Source organism: Thamnophis sirtalis, unplaced genomic scaffold, assembly GCF_051295495.1.
Source record: "Thamnophis sirtalis isolate CommonGarterSnake01/CBP01778 unplaced genomic scaffold, rThaSir2_p1.2 scaffold_5, whole genome shotgun sequence".
Taxonomy (NCBI): domain Eukaryota; kingdom Metazoa; phylum Chordata; class Lepidosauria; order Squamata; family Natricidae; genus Thamnophis; species Thamnophis sirtalis.
In genome coordinates, this window is record NW_028261385.1 from 66,320,695 (window position 1) to 66,333,673 (window position 12,979).

Consider the following 12,979-nt stretch of genomic DNA (forward strand, 5'->3'; position numbering starts at 1 on the left):
AAAAATTCTACTCCCAAATGTGGTTGTAAGTTGAGAAATACCTGTATGAAATACAACACAAATCTATTGGTATGTAAGTACAAATAATCAGTGACTGAAGGATTTCCCATTCAATTAGCCTCCACCAGGGATAGCTGATAACATTAAGAGTGAAATGATGGCAAACTTGTTACATAATTAACCTCTTTTATAATGTGCCTGATCAAGAGTGGATCCTCTATTGACATTCTTCATCCATTTTTCCATCATACTTTAATAGCTTTTCATTCTCTAGTGGGCTTTTTTAATTTGAGTTCCTACTCTACCTGACCTCTTAATTCTTCAATCATCTTCCTTAATTCAGTTACATGTGGGCTTTCTGCTTATTTTGAACTACTTCTCTACTGATGCTGGCTTCAGGCTCTTCCGTAGCTTTGTTTGTTGACATATGCTATTCCTCATTCTATATTCTTAAGAACATATTCTTGAACATGTTCCAAGTGGCGCTATAACTTGCACTTCTACTTAAAAAATGGGCAAAGGAGTTCTGGCCACAAAGCTTCTACCTGCTGTCCAAGCAGGAACCATGAATCTAGGTGGATCAACAAAATATAGATTAGATCCATGATGGTGAACCTATGGCACGTGTGCCAGAAGTGGCACGCTGAGCCATGTCACCTGTTCCTCTTCCGGGTTTCTGGTGTGTACGTGCGATGATCAGCTGACCTTTGTCCGTGTGGCAATGCCAGAAACTGGAATAGCTGGTCTTCTGTTTTCCTGTGTCAGCATGTGTGCCAGCCAGCTGATTGTCACACACGCATGTACACCAATAACTGGAAGAATAGCTGGCCGGTGTGCATGCATGTGCCAGAAACCAGAAGTGCATTTTGGGGTGTGCACATGCACCCTGGACAGCTTCTCTTCCGAATAGCAGGCCTGACAAGCACACATGTGTTCCTTTTCAGCACTCGGTGCCAAAAAGGTTTGCCATCACTGGACTAGATCTTCTAGAATAGGGGTCCCCAATCCCTATCCAGGGAATTTCTACAGACCTCTCAAAACGCCACTCAGTCCTCTCCATTCAAACAGTTTATTATCATTTATCCACATAATTGTGCCTTCTGCTACACATTACCAATTTTAGGCATTTTTGTCTACCTACCTGCAGCAATGCCAATGAAACCTTCCTCATAGTTCCTAGTGGCACTCATGCAGTCAATGTACTATAGTAAGACAAGTGTTTCTACACTACCTAGTTCCCTCTTTCCATAGTTTGGTCTTCTTCCTTTCTCCTACCTCTTACCTGGGAATTCCAAAGTCCCCCAACAGATTAGCCTGTTCTTTCAACCAGACTCCCTGGCCATTTGAAGGTCCTTCCATTCTCTATCTTCAGCCAATATCAGATCAGCTTGGGCTTGGGTTTTCTACTGCTCTCATTACTTTTCTAGGCTCTGATCCCAGTTTGGGTCTCTCAGTGTCAGCTGTCAAATCTTCATCACAGCCTCTGCCTCTTTTACCAACCCAACCTCTGCCAGAATGTGTGTGTGTGTGTGTGTGTGTGTGTGTGTGTATTTTCCTGATTGGGCCTCCTTTTTTCTCTTTAGTGGCTGCTGAAATAATAATGGCAGCTGCTATATTTTTCTCTCATGACTGAGGCCATCAGAAAATTGCTAACCTGAATTATCCCTAATTTCCTCACCACAGTTCTCCAAATCATAGGTCCAAGTTATGATTCAATTTGTGTCCATGTATCTCCAATAACACATCCATCATTTCTCACCTTTTGGCCTGACCTTTTGTCAACAACTTCTCATAGCGTTTAATATTTTCTCATTCTTCTCCTTACAACACAATCCCATTACTCATTCTCTTATACACTTTTCTCCCCACCCATCCCCCATTCCTACAAATTCTCACTTAAAATTAGGCTGGATGCCTAATTCAACCCTAACCCTCTTGCTAGCCAAAACAGTTTCTACCCAAGGCAATAAAAAACTATAACAAAACTTTTATTTATCTGCACTGTATTCTGGCACCACTCTCATTGTTTTACCTGCCCTGTTTCATGAAGTTTGCTGAAAATTTAAAATTACACCTTTAGACTGTCAGAACTCTCTTCCTGTTGCCTTAGTGTGGAATCAAAAACCTTTTTGTCATGATACTTTGAATATTAGTTTGATAGCATCTAGTCTTGATGATCTCGGAGCTTTAGTCTCCTGGCATTAAACACATAGTATTGTGACAGGCTAATCTCCCCTTCCCCCTCACCACACACACAGAGACTTCAGTTTGTTAAATGTAAGACAAAATTTAAGTTAATTAAATTTAAGACTATCCTCAAATAATTATCAACTTAAGTGTAAATGAATGAAACAGCTCTCAAACCATTCATTTTCCTAAAGGATAAATAAAAATAAAAATTAACTCAAATAATGTCCTGCTTTTCTTGATGCCTTTGTTGGTTTCTAGTGAGGGGTTTCTCCCTGCTCCCACTTCTAGGTTTTGCGGCTTCTTTTTGCAGACAACCTCTAATATTTCCAAGCTTGCAAGGCTGGGTGTGTAATTAGCATAATGCTCACATAAGTAATTTCCTTTCAAGCCTTCAAGATTAAAAGAAAGAATGTTTTGGTACACCTTGGTGGGAATGTTTTGGCAAGGCAGCAACTTTTAACAGTCCAAAATAGCTTTGTAATATGACAATGTTTGGTGGACCACAAAACCAACTATTCATATATCACACAAAAAACTGTGCACAATAAATCTCAGCAAGCACAGCTGACATTTGCACCTGCCTTCATAATGAGAGGCTATTTAAAGCATCGGCATTTGGCCACTTAAGCATTTCTGGACACTTGCAGACTGAATGAGTCATCTTAATTACAAGCAGGACTGTGAACCCTATACTGATGGGCCAAAATCAAATTAATTTAAGTTCTGCAGCTTGTGTATTATTATTTTTTTAAGAAAATGGACAGCTTTGTATTTAATTTATACCCCTAAAGTAGAATAGCAAAAAGTTGAAAATTCAGTCCCTAACTTCAATCTCTCTCTTCCCTCCCTCCCTTTCTGTTCCTGGCTGATACCCATAATCATAAAGTTATTAGATAATATTTATACTATCAACTGATGCTATGCATTTCTACTTTTGCAATGCCACATTTTCAGACACATACAGTGTATGCGTCTTATTTATAAGCTACAGCATCAATAGTTGTCTTTGGAAGCAACACATTTAGATGTTTGACTCGTCCAAGTCTATTGAAATCAGGTTACCTTGAAACAGTTGTCCAGTTATCACCTTTGATATAATTTACATGGCACTGTGCATTATACCGGAAAATTTTGGCCAGTACTTCAAGTGAAAATTATTATTTGTATCTGCCTTTATCTTCTGTATCTCTTTTTCCCTTCATCTGTAATTATAAATGGGTTTGGGCTTTACTTATGCAAGTGCTAATTACACAGTAGATCAGATCCTTTGAAAAGGGAGTGTGGTACTGAAATATAAGATGTGTATATTGGAAAAAAGACAAAACAGCAATAAGACATTTTTTCAAATGCTTTCATAGTTTTCCTTTTTGAATAATTGTCACTTTCCTTCAATGCCTTGGAACTTTTTCACTACCTTAGAAAAACAATCTGATTCAGCATTGACATTCTTAATTTGGCTGTTTTATTTTTAAAATGCAACTAAAAAAATATGTGGAGGCCACGCATGGCCTCAAGTGGTGGTTTTAATGTTTCCTCTGCTTGAATCCTGATTTTTGGGGGGTATATTTTTTACCATGCTCTTAATAAAACAATACAGGTGCTCTCTCACATTGTGTGTAGGATGAGGGAAGCCAACAGTTACTCAATAGTAGCACAAAACACCTGAAGCTTATTCATGTTGGTGTTTACTACAATAGATGCTAATTATATGACTAAGCCAATTGAGTGAATGCGTACAAGAGAAAGTAATCTAAAAAATTATTTTGTCATGAAGTTATCTCAAATCATGACTCCAAAGTACAAGCAATTAATAGTTGGATAAAATTCTATTTAAATGACATATACTCTACATGTATAAAGTTTTTTGGGGAAACAACTACTACTTTAGTTTATATGGCCAACAGAAAAAACAAAGTTTAAATCCCCATAGTGAGCTTCTAAAAGCAAAGGTCTCTTCTCAGTGCCATGTAGCATATTTGAGTTGTGCTTTGGAAATAATTTGGATATTTATTTTGAAACATACAAACATAGCATTGTTTTCAGCCTTTTAAAGCAACTGCATCTTTTTCAGAATCATAGAGTTGCACCTTTTCCAAATTACTTTTGAAGGGTTATTCAACCCTATTGTTGAACACCTGAGTTCTTGCCCAGTGTTCTGAGCATAAGTCTTGATTGAACTTGTGATTCCGTTCAGCCTTACCTGCAGTCAGTACAGGTTGTAGAAAATGAAAGGAGTGCACTGGTTGATAACCCTTTTCACTTTCAGAGAGAGAGAGGGGGGGGTGACGGAGGGAGAGAGAGAGAGAGAGAGAGCAGGGGTGTCAAACTCACGGCTCTTGGGCCGGATGCATCATGTGCTGGCCACACCCATTCTTGGTTTAGCAAAGGGGAAAAAAGTTGCAATACATTACGTGATGACAACATGTGGTCACGAGTTTCACACCCCTGCTCTAGGGCCTATCAAGCTGATTCACAGCTTATCCCAAGATAGTAGTTCTTCAGTTGCTGTTATTGTTATAAATTGAAATGAGTAGCTGAAACTAGTCGTTGCAGGTCTCACTCAGACCCGCTGTTAAAGTGGGAAAATACTTTGTTCAGATTGGTTGACCAGCTGACAGCTTCTATAAAAGGAACACTGTTAGGCAGTTTGTTGTTGTTGTTGTTCGTATGAGCTGAAATAAAGAGTTTTGCTGAAGATCACTCTGGCTTGTTTCTATTCTCACCCCAGCTTAACAGTAATGACATGAAACCAAAGCTAATTGCTGATGGGAATAAAAGCACAACCTTTAAACATTCATTAATGTTTAATGTATAAACTTAGGGTTTAATATATGCTTGTGGTTTTATTACTGAGAACAAGGGCTTTGACATACAAAAATATATTAAAATTATAACCATTTAAAATGTAAAATGTTGAATAATGATGACAAACCTAGATCAGAGTTTTGCAAGGCTTAGTCAGGCCGTGTTTCTGGACAACTCCCTCCTTGTGTTTATGTAGCCAAATCTTTTAAGCATTTTTTAAAAAATGTCCTTGATTCGGCAGCTCGACAAAGCCTATAAATAACTGGCTCTTTCTGTGAGCCAATTTGCCTTTTGTATATTGAGTTTAGCTCGGTAATCTGTTCAATTTTATTTCCAGGTGTTGTGGTAGTGAATTACAGCTTTTCAAAGAGTCTTCCACCTTTTACAGATCAATGCACACATATGTTTGGTTCTCATTACCCAAATTTGCGGTTCATTCCATGTGCTTTGGCACCTGCAAAAAAAAACTTGCATACAGGGAGCTCATTTCACAGTAGGGAAAGGGTGCAAGATTGCTGCTTCATGCACATTAGCTAATGCAGAGAAGATGATACTCAGGCAGAATCCAAAACTAACAACACAACAGTGTTTACCTTGAGTTCTGGCAGGAAATCATTATTCAATCTGGTTTGTTTTATCAGGCAATTCCAGGGCCACACAGATGGAGCCAGCTGTATTGACATTTCTAATGATGGTACCAAGCTCTGGACGGGAGGCCTGGACAACACTGTCAGATCCTGGGACTTGAGAGAAGGAAGGCAGCTCCAGCAGCATGACTTCACATCCCAGGTGTCTTTTATTTTCTTAAAGCATTTCTAGGATGGTGAATAATACACATTTCAATTCCTTCATATACTGGGTACATTTAGTAACTCTGGGAAGAGGCCAAACATTTGTCTCAGAAGTACTGCTTAACTGTGTTCACAATTTAACCTTATTATCTGTATAGGTTATTGTAGTCTCAAGCTACTATTAAGGAAGCCATTTATTAGAGGATAAAAACCACTTCTAACAAGGATGTATTTAGGAATTTATACCACCTGTTTGTGACAATTTATTTGAAAAATGAGTATTTCCTATGCAATCTTTAAAACTGGGAGTGCATATATATCTTATTTGGCATTTTCATTTAGCTAGATGAAAACAAAGGAGAATAAAATGCAGCAAAATGCCTTCATAGGTGACAAGCCTGTTTAGCACTAATCCACATATTCTGGAATTAATATAGACATATTATAAATGTATATTGGTCCTGATTTCCAGCTCTAAATCATCATCCTATGTTTCAGAATATATACAAAACAGTTTCCATTTCTCTCCCTCCACCCCATCCCTCTCTTTCTCCCCCCCCTCTCTCATTGTTTACCCTTTTTGCTGGAATTGTAAATAGCGCTCTCTCTTTATTTTAAAGATATTTTCCCTTGGCTATTGTCCCACTGGTGAATGGCTGGCTGTGGGAATGGAAAGCAGTAATGTGGAAGTACTGCATGTAAATAAGCCAGACAAATACCAGCTTCATCTGCATGAAAGCTGTGTGCTATCACTCAAGTTTGCATACTGTGGTAAGTTAGAGGAATAATGTCTAACATTTGTATAAATTAGCCACAGCTGCTCTTAAAAGAAGGCAAGGCACTTTAATATTTTCATTCCACTTTGTGTTAAGAAGTAGAAAAGAAATGTAGCTCTCTTCTTGGTGGTTCTCCCAGCAAGGATGTGAGAAGGCTTACAAAATAATAATATAGTGGATAGGATCACTGTGTACGGTATTCTTAACCACCTGCAGGAAGTTTGCAAATTTGGAGTACTCTTTGACTTGCAATTCCTGCTGGATCAGTTCGTGGAGTCTTGCCAATTTTAACTGATATGCCAGTTGCAGCCTTACTTGAAATAGATGGCATGACTACAGTGGTCCATGCTCTTATAACCAATTAAACTGCCCCAAATGCTCAACATGGGGTAACTTTTTTTTATTGATGTGGCCGGCCATCTGGGATGACTTCTTGTGGAGATGTGTATGTGTTTAACATTGTCCTTTTCTGAAGGACTTTGGGGGCATTGATGTGTTTTCGTTTTATTTGTCAGATACATATCTTTCTATATACATTTTTAAAAACCTTTCTGACCTTATGAAGCACTGAGAATCCTGTGATTGCAGCAGGATATAAAATTGCTAAATATACAATAGAATCAAAGCAGCATCTCAAAATAGCTGGTAGCAGAGGGTTTTCCTTGCTTGCGAAGCAAAAATATGTTGAAGCTCCAAAGTTTTGATACTCACTGGACCAGTTAATTATAACCTTTTAGTTAAATCATGTATTTCAATCACTTCATAAGGATCACTTGAAAAGTTTATTTCAGAAACTCCATGGCTTACTTATGCCAGCAAGCATTTGTCAAAATGAAAAGTTGTATTAAGTTTTGTAAAGTGTTCTTTGACACTTTTTCATACTTTCTGTTCCCCTTGTCCTCTTCCCTCCCATGTGATGTTGGAGTCATAGAGTTGCTTGTATTAAGGAAACCTAGAAACAATTCAGAAGAGAGCTTTTATGAAAACAGTGTATGTCTATCTAGTATGTCTAAGTGTTCTCATCAATGATCATTTTTCAGGCAAATGGTTTGTAAGTACTGGGAAAGATAATCTCCTAAACGCCTGGAGGACCCCATATGGTGCCAGTATATTCCAGGTAAGAACTATAATTTGCATATAAAATAAGTTTTAAAATGGAACACTTTGAGATGGGGTGGGGGGAGTTTTAATACTATCAGTATCTTTTCTGCTGTGCCAGGAGGTTCAAGGAACGGAGCATGGGCTGGCCTTATTTCAACCTTTAAAAAATGTCATGTTGCACTCACATTACAATTTAAATCCAAAACTTGATACGTTGTGGGTAGGAGCAAGAGAAGATTTGTGCATAGGTGTGTGTTCATACATAGATCCTTATACTTCTCTTTCTTTTCTCCTAGTCCAAAGAATCATCATCTGTGCTCAGCTGTGATATCTCCGTTGATGATAAATACATAGTTACTGGATCTGGAGACAAAAAGGCTACCGTCTATGAAGTTATCTACTGAGAAATTGTGTTGGAAACTGTAGATGTAGAAGGACTCTACTTTTTTAAAATGATGAAACGAAGAACTTGGTTCCCACATCTTCCCATGACGCTCCTCAACATCTAGCAAGAAGGACTAATGTAGCATAGCTTTAATGGACTTGAACAGCAGAGTCTGTTGCATCCTTTTGGGACCCTCCTTTATGACATCATAGAATCATGCTCATTGCTTGACGATGTGGGATGACGTTTCAGCACTTGCGGTTCCACCTGCATTCTGTCTTGTGTAGAACAGTGGTATCTTGGATAAACTTGTTTCCTGGTTTTTGCCTCTTGGGATATGGGTTTTTGTATGTTTTGTTGAAGATCAAACATTTGTATAAATTGTAAATATATTTGGTTTATTACAGTAAAGGCTTTAGTATCAATAAACAGTCTCCTTTCTTTCCCCCCACCGATGCCCCTTAAATAATTTAAAAGAAAAAAAACAGTATATAGTTTAAAACTTATAAGCTAGGCCAGTGATGGTTAACCTATTTGGCACTGAGTGCCAAACCTCGAGCATGTGCATGTGCGCACTGAAGCACTAGAACCCAGAAGAGAGCAGCTGGCCAGCACGCATGCGCGTGACAGAACCCAGAAGAGCAACTGGCGATGGCACAGATGCCCACAGAGAGCGATCTGCATGCCACTTCTGTCACACAGGCCATAGGTTCTCCATCACGGAGCTAGACTAAAACTGGGAAGTATTTGCTAGGGTTTTCTATTTTGAGCACCTGTAAAGTTTATTTAGGGGTGTTGCATAAGAATTCATAGTTCATGTTGACAAGCAAACAAAAGTAATACAGATCTGTTTAGAAATATATGTACATACTTATAAAGTGTAGTACTCCTATTACTGATAGAAAATAGTTGTTTACCACACTGCATCAGAAAATGAGCGCAGGGAGTTCTTGACTTACAACCAAAATTGAGCCCAAAATTTCCCCTGGGAAGCAAGACAGTTGTTAAGTAAATTTTGCTCCATTTTATGATCTTTCTTGCCACAAGTGAATCATTGCAATTCTTAAGTTAGTAACATGATTGCTAAGTGAATCTGGCTTTCCCCTTGACTTTGCTTGTCAGAATGTTGCAAAAAGTGATCATATGACCCCAGGACACCGCAACTGTCATAAATACATGCCAATTGCCAAACATCTGAATTTTGATTATGAACACTGGGATGCTGCAATGGTGGTAAGTGGAGAAAATGGTCATATGTCACATCATTGTCACTTTGAACGGTCACTAAAAGAATGGTTGTAAGTTGAAGATTACCTGTAGTTGAGACCCTGATTTTGAGCTATTCCATTCTTCCATGAATTTTGCTACTTTGCAAGGATATGAATATAGTTAAGGTTTAAAGAAGAATTTGGCCATAATATCAACTGCAGATACACCATGCTTCAGATCTGAAGCTGAAAAGGTGAGCCAAATGCAGATTTACTGACACTACCTGGGGAGCTCAGGAAAAAAAAGATATAGCTCTTCTAAAAAGGTGCTGAGAGAGATGGAACATGTGTCTATTCCCAACAATGATGAAATCAAAGGTTTTTTTTTGCCATCGGTTCTGTGGGCGTGGCTTGATGGTGGTGGTAGGGGATCATGTGACCAGGTGGGCATGACCAACTTTTTTCCACTTTTTAAAGCATTTTTTCACCTGAACCGGATGAAAAAAAATGCTTTAAAAAGTGGAAAAAAAATTGGTTCAGACGATCGCGTGGATCAGCTGTGAGCTACTTGGACCTTCTTTATTTCACTTTTTAAATTTATTATTTAAATTTAAATTATTTCCTGCTGGTTCGGGTGAATAGATAGGAAAAAATGCTTTAAAAAATGAAATAAAGAGGGTCTGACGATCACGCAGCTCACAGCTGATCCGCACAATTGTTGGAACCTTTTTTTTTCACTTTTAAAGTGAATTTTTTTACTACCATCGCATGGCACAGCTGAGTGTCACGGAACCTCTTTTTTTCACTTTTTAATTTTTTTTTTACTACCAGTTTCAGCAAACCTTAGCATTTTTTGATACCAGTTCTAGCGAACCGGTCAGAACCGGTAATGTTTCACCCCTGGTTCCCACTCTGAATGACCTTTTTGAATCCAAAATGCATCTCTTTAAAAGTCAACGTGCATTTCGTGCAACTGGTACACAAGATAAATTTAATCATATTGGGGAAAAAAGAAAACGGGGGGGGGGATGTAAATTTTGTTTCTTAAATGTATCTGACACAACTTGTGATATGTAACCAGCTTCTCTGTACTGATTCACAAGAATGTCGTCTGAAAATCAAATTTAAGAAGGATCTCAAAGCAATGTTGGCTTAAATATGGACAACATTTTCCATTTGTCTGTCATCCAGTGCTTGAAAAGACATTTTTTTTCCAATTTACCTGCTCATTCTGCTGAATCCATTTTATAGCAGCATGGAATGATAATAGTCTTAATATAGATATAACTTTGCATCTGGAATATAAAATGTAAAGTATTTTTGATGGCCTAGAATGCATTGTCTTTAAAATGAGCAGTGTCTACATATCAACAGACTTGTATCAGATGTGTATCTATATGAAAATGGCTGGCTGAGTTTTTCATTTGATATGCCATTTTTGATGCATGAGGTTCCCACATTACAGACACTTTCAAATCCTGCTCTGTATCAAGCTATAAAGAGGTAAATATTTCAAACTATCTTTTTTTCCTCCTTCTCCGCACAACCTTACTGCTCCTGAACGGATCGTCTCTCTTTATTTTTCAGTGTGATTGTACACAGCAGGATACTTATAACCTTAAAAAGAGTCTATAGTTGCTGTTTTTGAAATGTTGGAAGTCTTGGTTCTTTGGATGAACTAATATGAAGATGATATCCATTGACTTAGGCAGTTTTAAATCAGCATGTAAGTGTTCTGCTTGCAGATTTTCTTTTTGGTTGCAGAAATGGAGTTGCAGATTTGCTTGTTTTTGCAAGTAATTTTCTCTCTCTAATGGACTGAGGTCCCTAAAGATACAGGTAGTCCTCAACTTACAACCACAATTGAGCCCAACATTTATGTTAAGTGAAAAATTTGTTGTCAGTTTTGCCCCCTTTGGCAACATTTCTTGCCACATTTATTAAGTGAATCACTGCAGTTGTTAAATTAGTTACCTGGTTGTTAAGTGAATCAGGTTTCCCCATTGACTTTGCTTGTCAAAAGGTTGCAAAAGGGGATCACACGACCCTGGGAAACTGCAACTAGCATAAATGTGAGTCAATTGTCAAGCATCTAAATGTAAATCACAATAATAATCATAAGTGTGAAAAATGGCCATAACTCACTTTTTTTCAGTGCCGTTGTAATTTTGAATCATCACTAAATGAACTGTTGTAAGTCCAGGTCTACCTGTACTACTAAAAGCTTAGCATAATATGCAATAATGGGACAAATGATCTTCTCTAAGTAACGTTACAGAATACAGCCCAATTTGGAAGGCAGGGGTTGGCATCACTCAGGTGAGGTAGGCAATGTAGTAATGTGATAAATATGAAAATAAGTAAGCAAACATTGTTTACTTATCAAAAGAATATTAAAATATTGCTTAGTGAAAAATAAGTAAACAAATAAAAGGAAACAATTCTTAATCTTAACCCTAACAATTCCAATAAACAGAAAGAGATAGTGATCAGCAGTCCCTGTGCAAACTAGCTTAGTGATGCACCCGTATAGTGATCAGCAGTCCCTGTGCAAACTAGCTTAGTGATGCACCCGTTCATATCTTCTATCTATAGTTTTATCACAAATATTCCTGCTGCATGAGGATTGCTTTTGTTTTGGAAATCCACACAGCCAACAAGCACTTACTAGCAGTAGAATGGCCCCATTATTTCTGCCACTCCCAGTTTCTGCTACCAGGAAGTAGCAGAACATAGCAGCAGGAGACCTTATCCTGTGTAAATAGCTGGGTTGATTCCAGATGCCCAATCTGTACTTCTAAGGCTGATGCTATGAAGAAAGTATCCAGGGGTAAAGCAATATCTTCTTCTAACCCACAAATTTCTAATCATTTTTTTTTAAATTTGGGAAGATAGACCCAGCAACTGACATTTCTGGAGCAAATAAGGCTGATTCGAATGTTCTTCGATTTAGCTAGGTTTTATCTCTTTAACCTACATACAAACTTTCATACATATACTGTAGTTTTCAGAAGGATTTTTTGTACATGCCACCTGACTTTCCTGAAGCAAATTAGTTGATCCAAGGAGGCAGGTCTTCCTTTCTAACTGTCAGGGTAAGCTTCAGACTTTTCCTGTTTTTCTCTTCTGTAAAGGCTATATATAGTCTTTTGTGTTGTATTGAGATCTGCTTAAATCAGACATGGTATTGTGCTATAAAGCTCTTAAGTCGGGGTCGTACAACCTTGGCAACTTTCAAGACTTGTGGACTTTAAAAGTTCCTAGCCAGCATGGGGTTGGACACCCTTTCTCTAAGTGATTTAGAATCAGATTGTGAGATTCTGTCAATCTGCCTAAATTCTATCACATGGTTTCTTGATGATAAGGTCTTCGTACACAAGGACATTTAATGTGGCAATACCTAAAGTTTGGAAGAGACTTTCTGTAATCAGTATTTAATTTGGTATTCTTTCTCCCTCTGTGGTTTGTAATATAATTTGTGATTACTCTTCTACTGATTTTTAATATTTGCAGTAATAAGAGAAGAGTGGATTAGAAAGTCTGAAGTTACTAAATAAAGCATGTTCTGTGATATCTGCTACCTCTTAAAGAAACTATTCCAGTTGTGGCCCACCAGCGGCCAGCAGAGCTGGCAGCAGATTTGGACAGTGAGGAGGTTGGGGAAAACCATGGCCAGTCCTGGAGCCTGGGGAAGGCTCTGATGAGTACTCTGTGTCAGAGGCA

At 38.1% G+C, this 12,979-nt stretch overlaps 1 protein-coding gene across 6 annotated transcripts in view; it reads left to right on the plus strand.

Moving 5' to 3' along the window:
- The window catches only part of TLE1 (TLE family member 1, transcriptional corepressor), a 78,102-nt gene extending 69,625 nt beyond the window's left edge, over nt 1-8,477 (plus strand). For all 6 annotated transcript variants that reach the window (XM_014058832.2, XM_014058836.2, XM_014058833.2 and 3 more), the window contains 4 exons: nt 5,637-5,784; nt 6,407-6,557; nt 7,603-7,679; nt 7,960-8,477. In XM_014058832.2, coding sequence (XP_013914307.1) covers nt 5,637-5,784; nt 6,407-6,557; nt 7,603-7,679; nt 7,960-8,067 — 484 coding nt within the window. In that variant the 3' untranslated portion in view covers nt 8,068-8,477. The remainder of the gene's footprint in view (nt 1-5,636; nt 5,785-6,406; nt 6,558-7,602; nt 7,680-7,959) is intronic.
- Nucleotides 8,478-12,979: the final 4,502 nt, after the last annotated feature.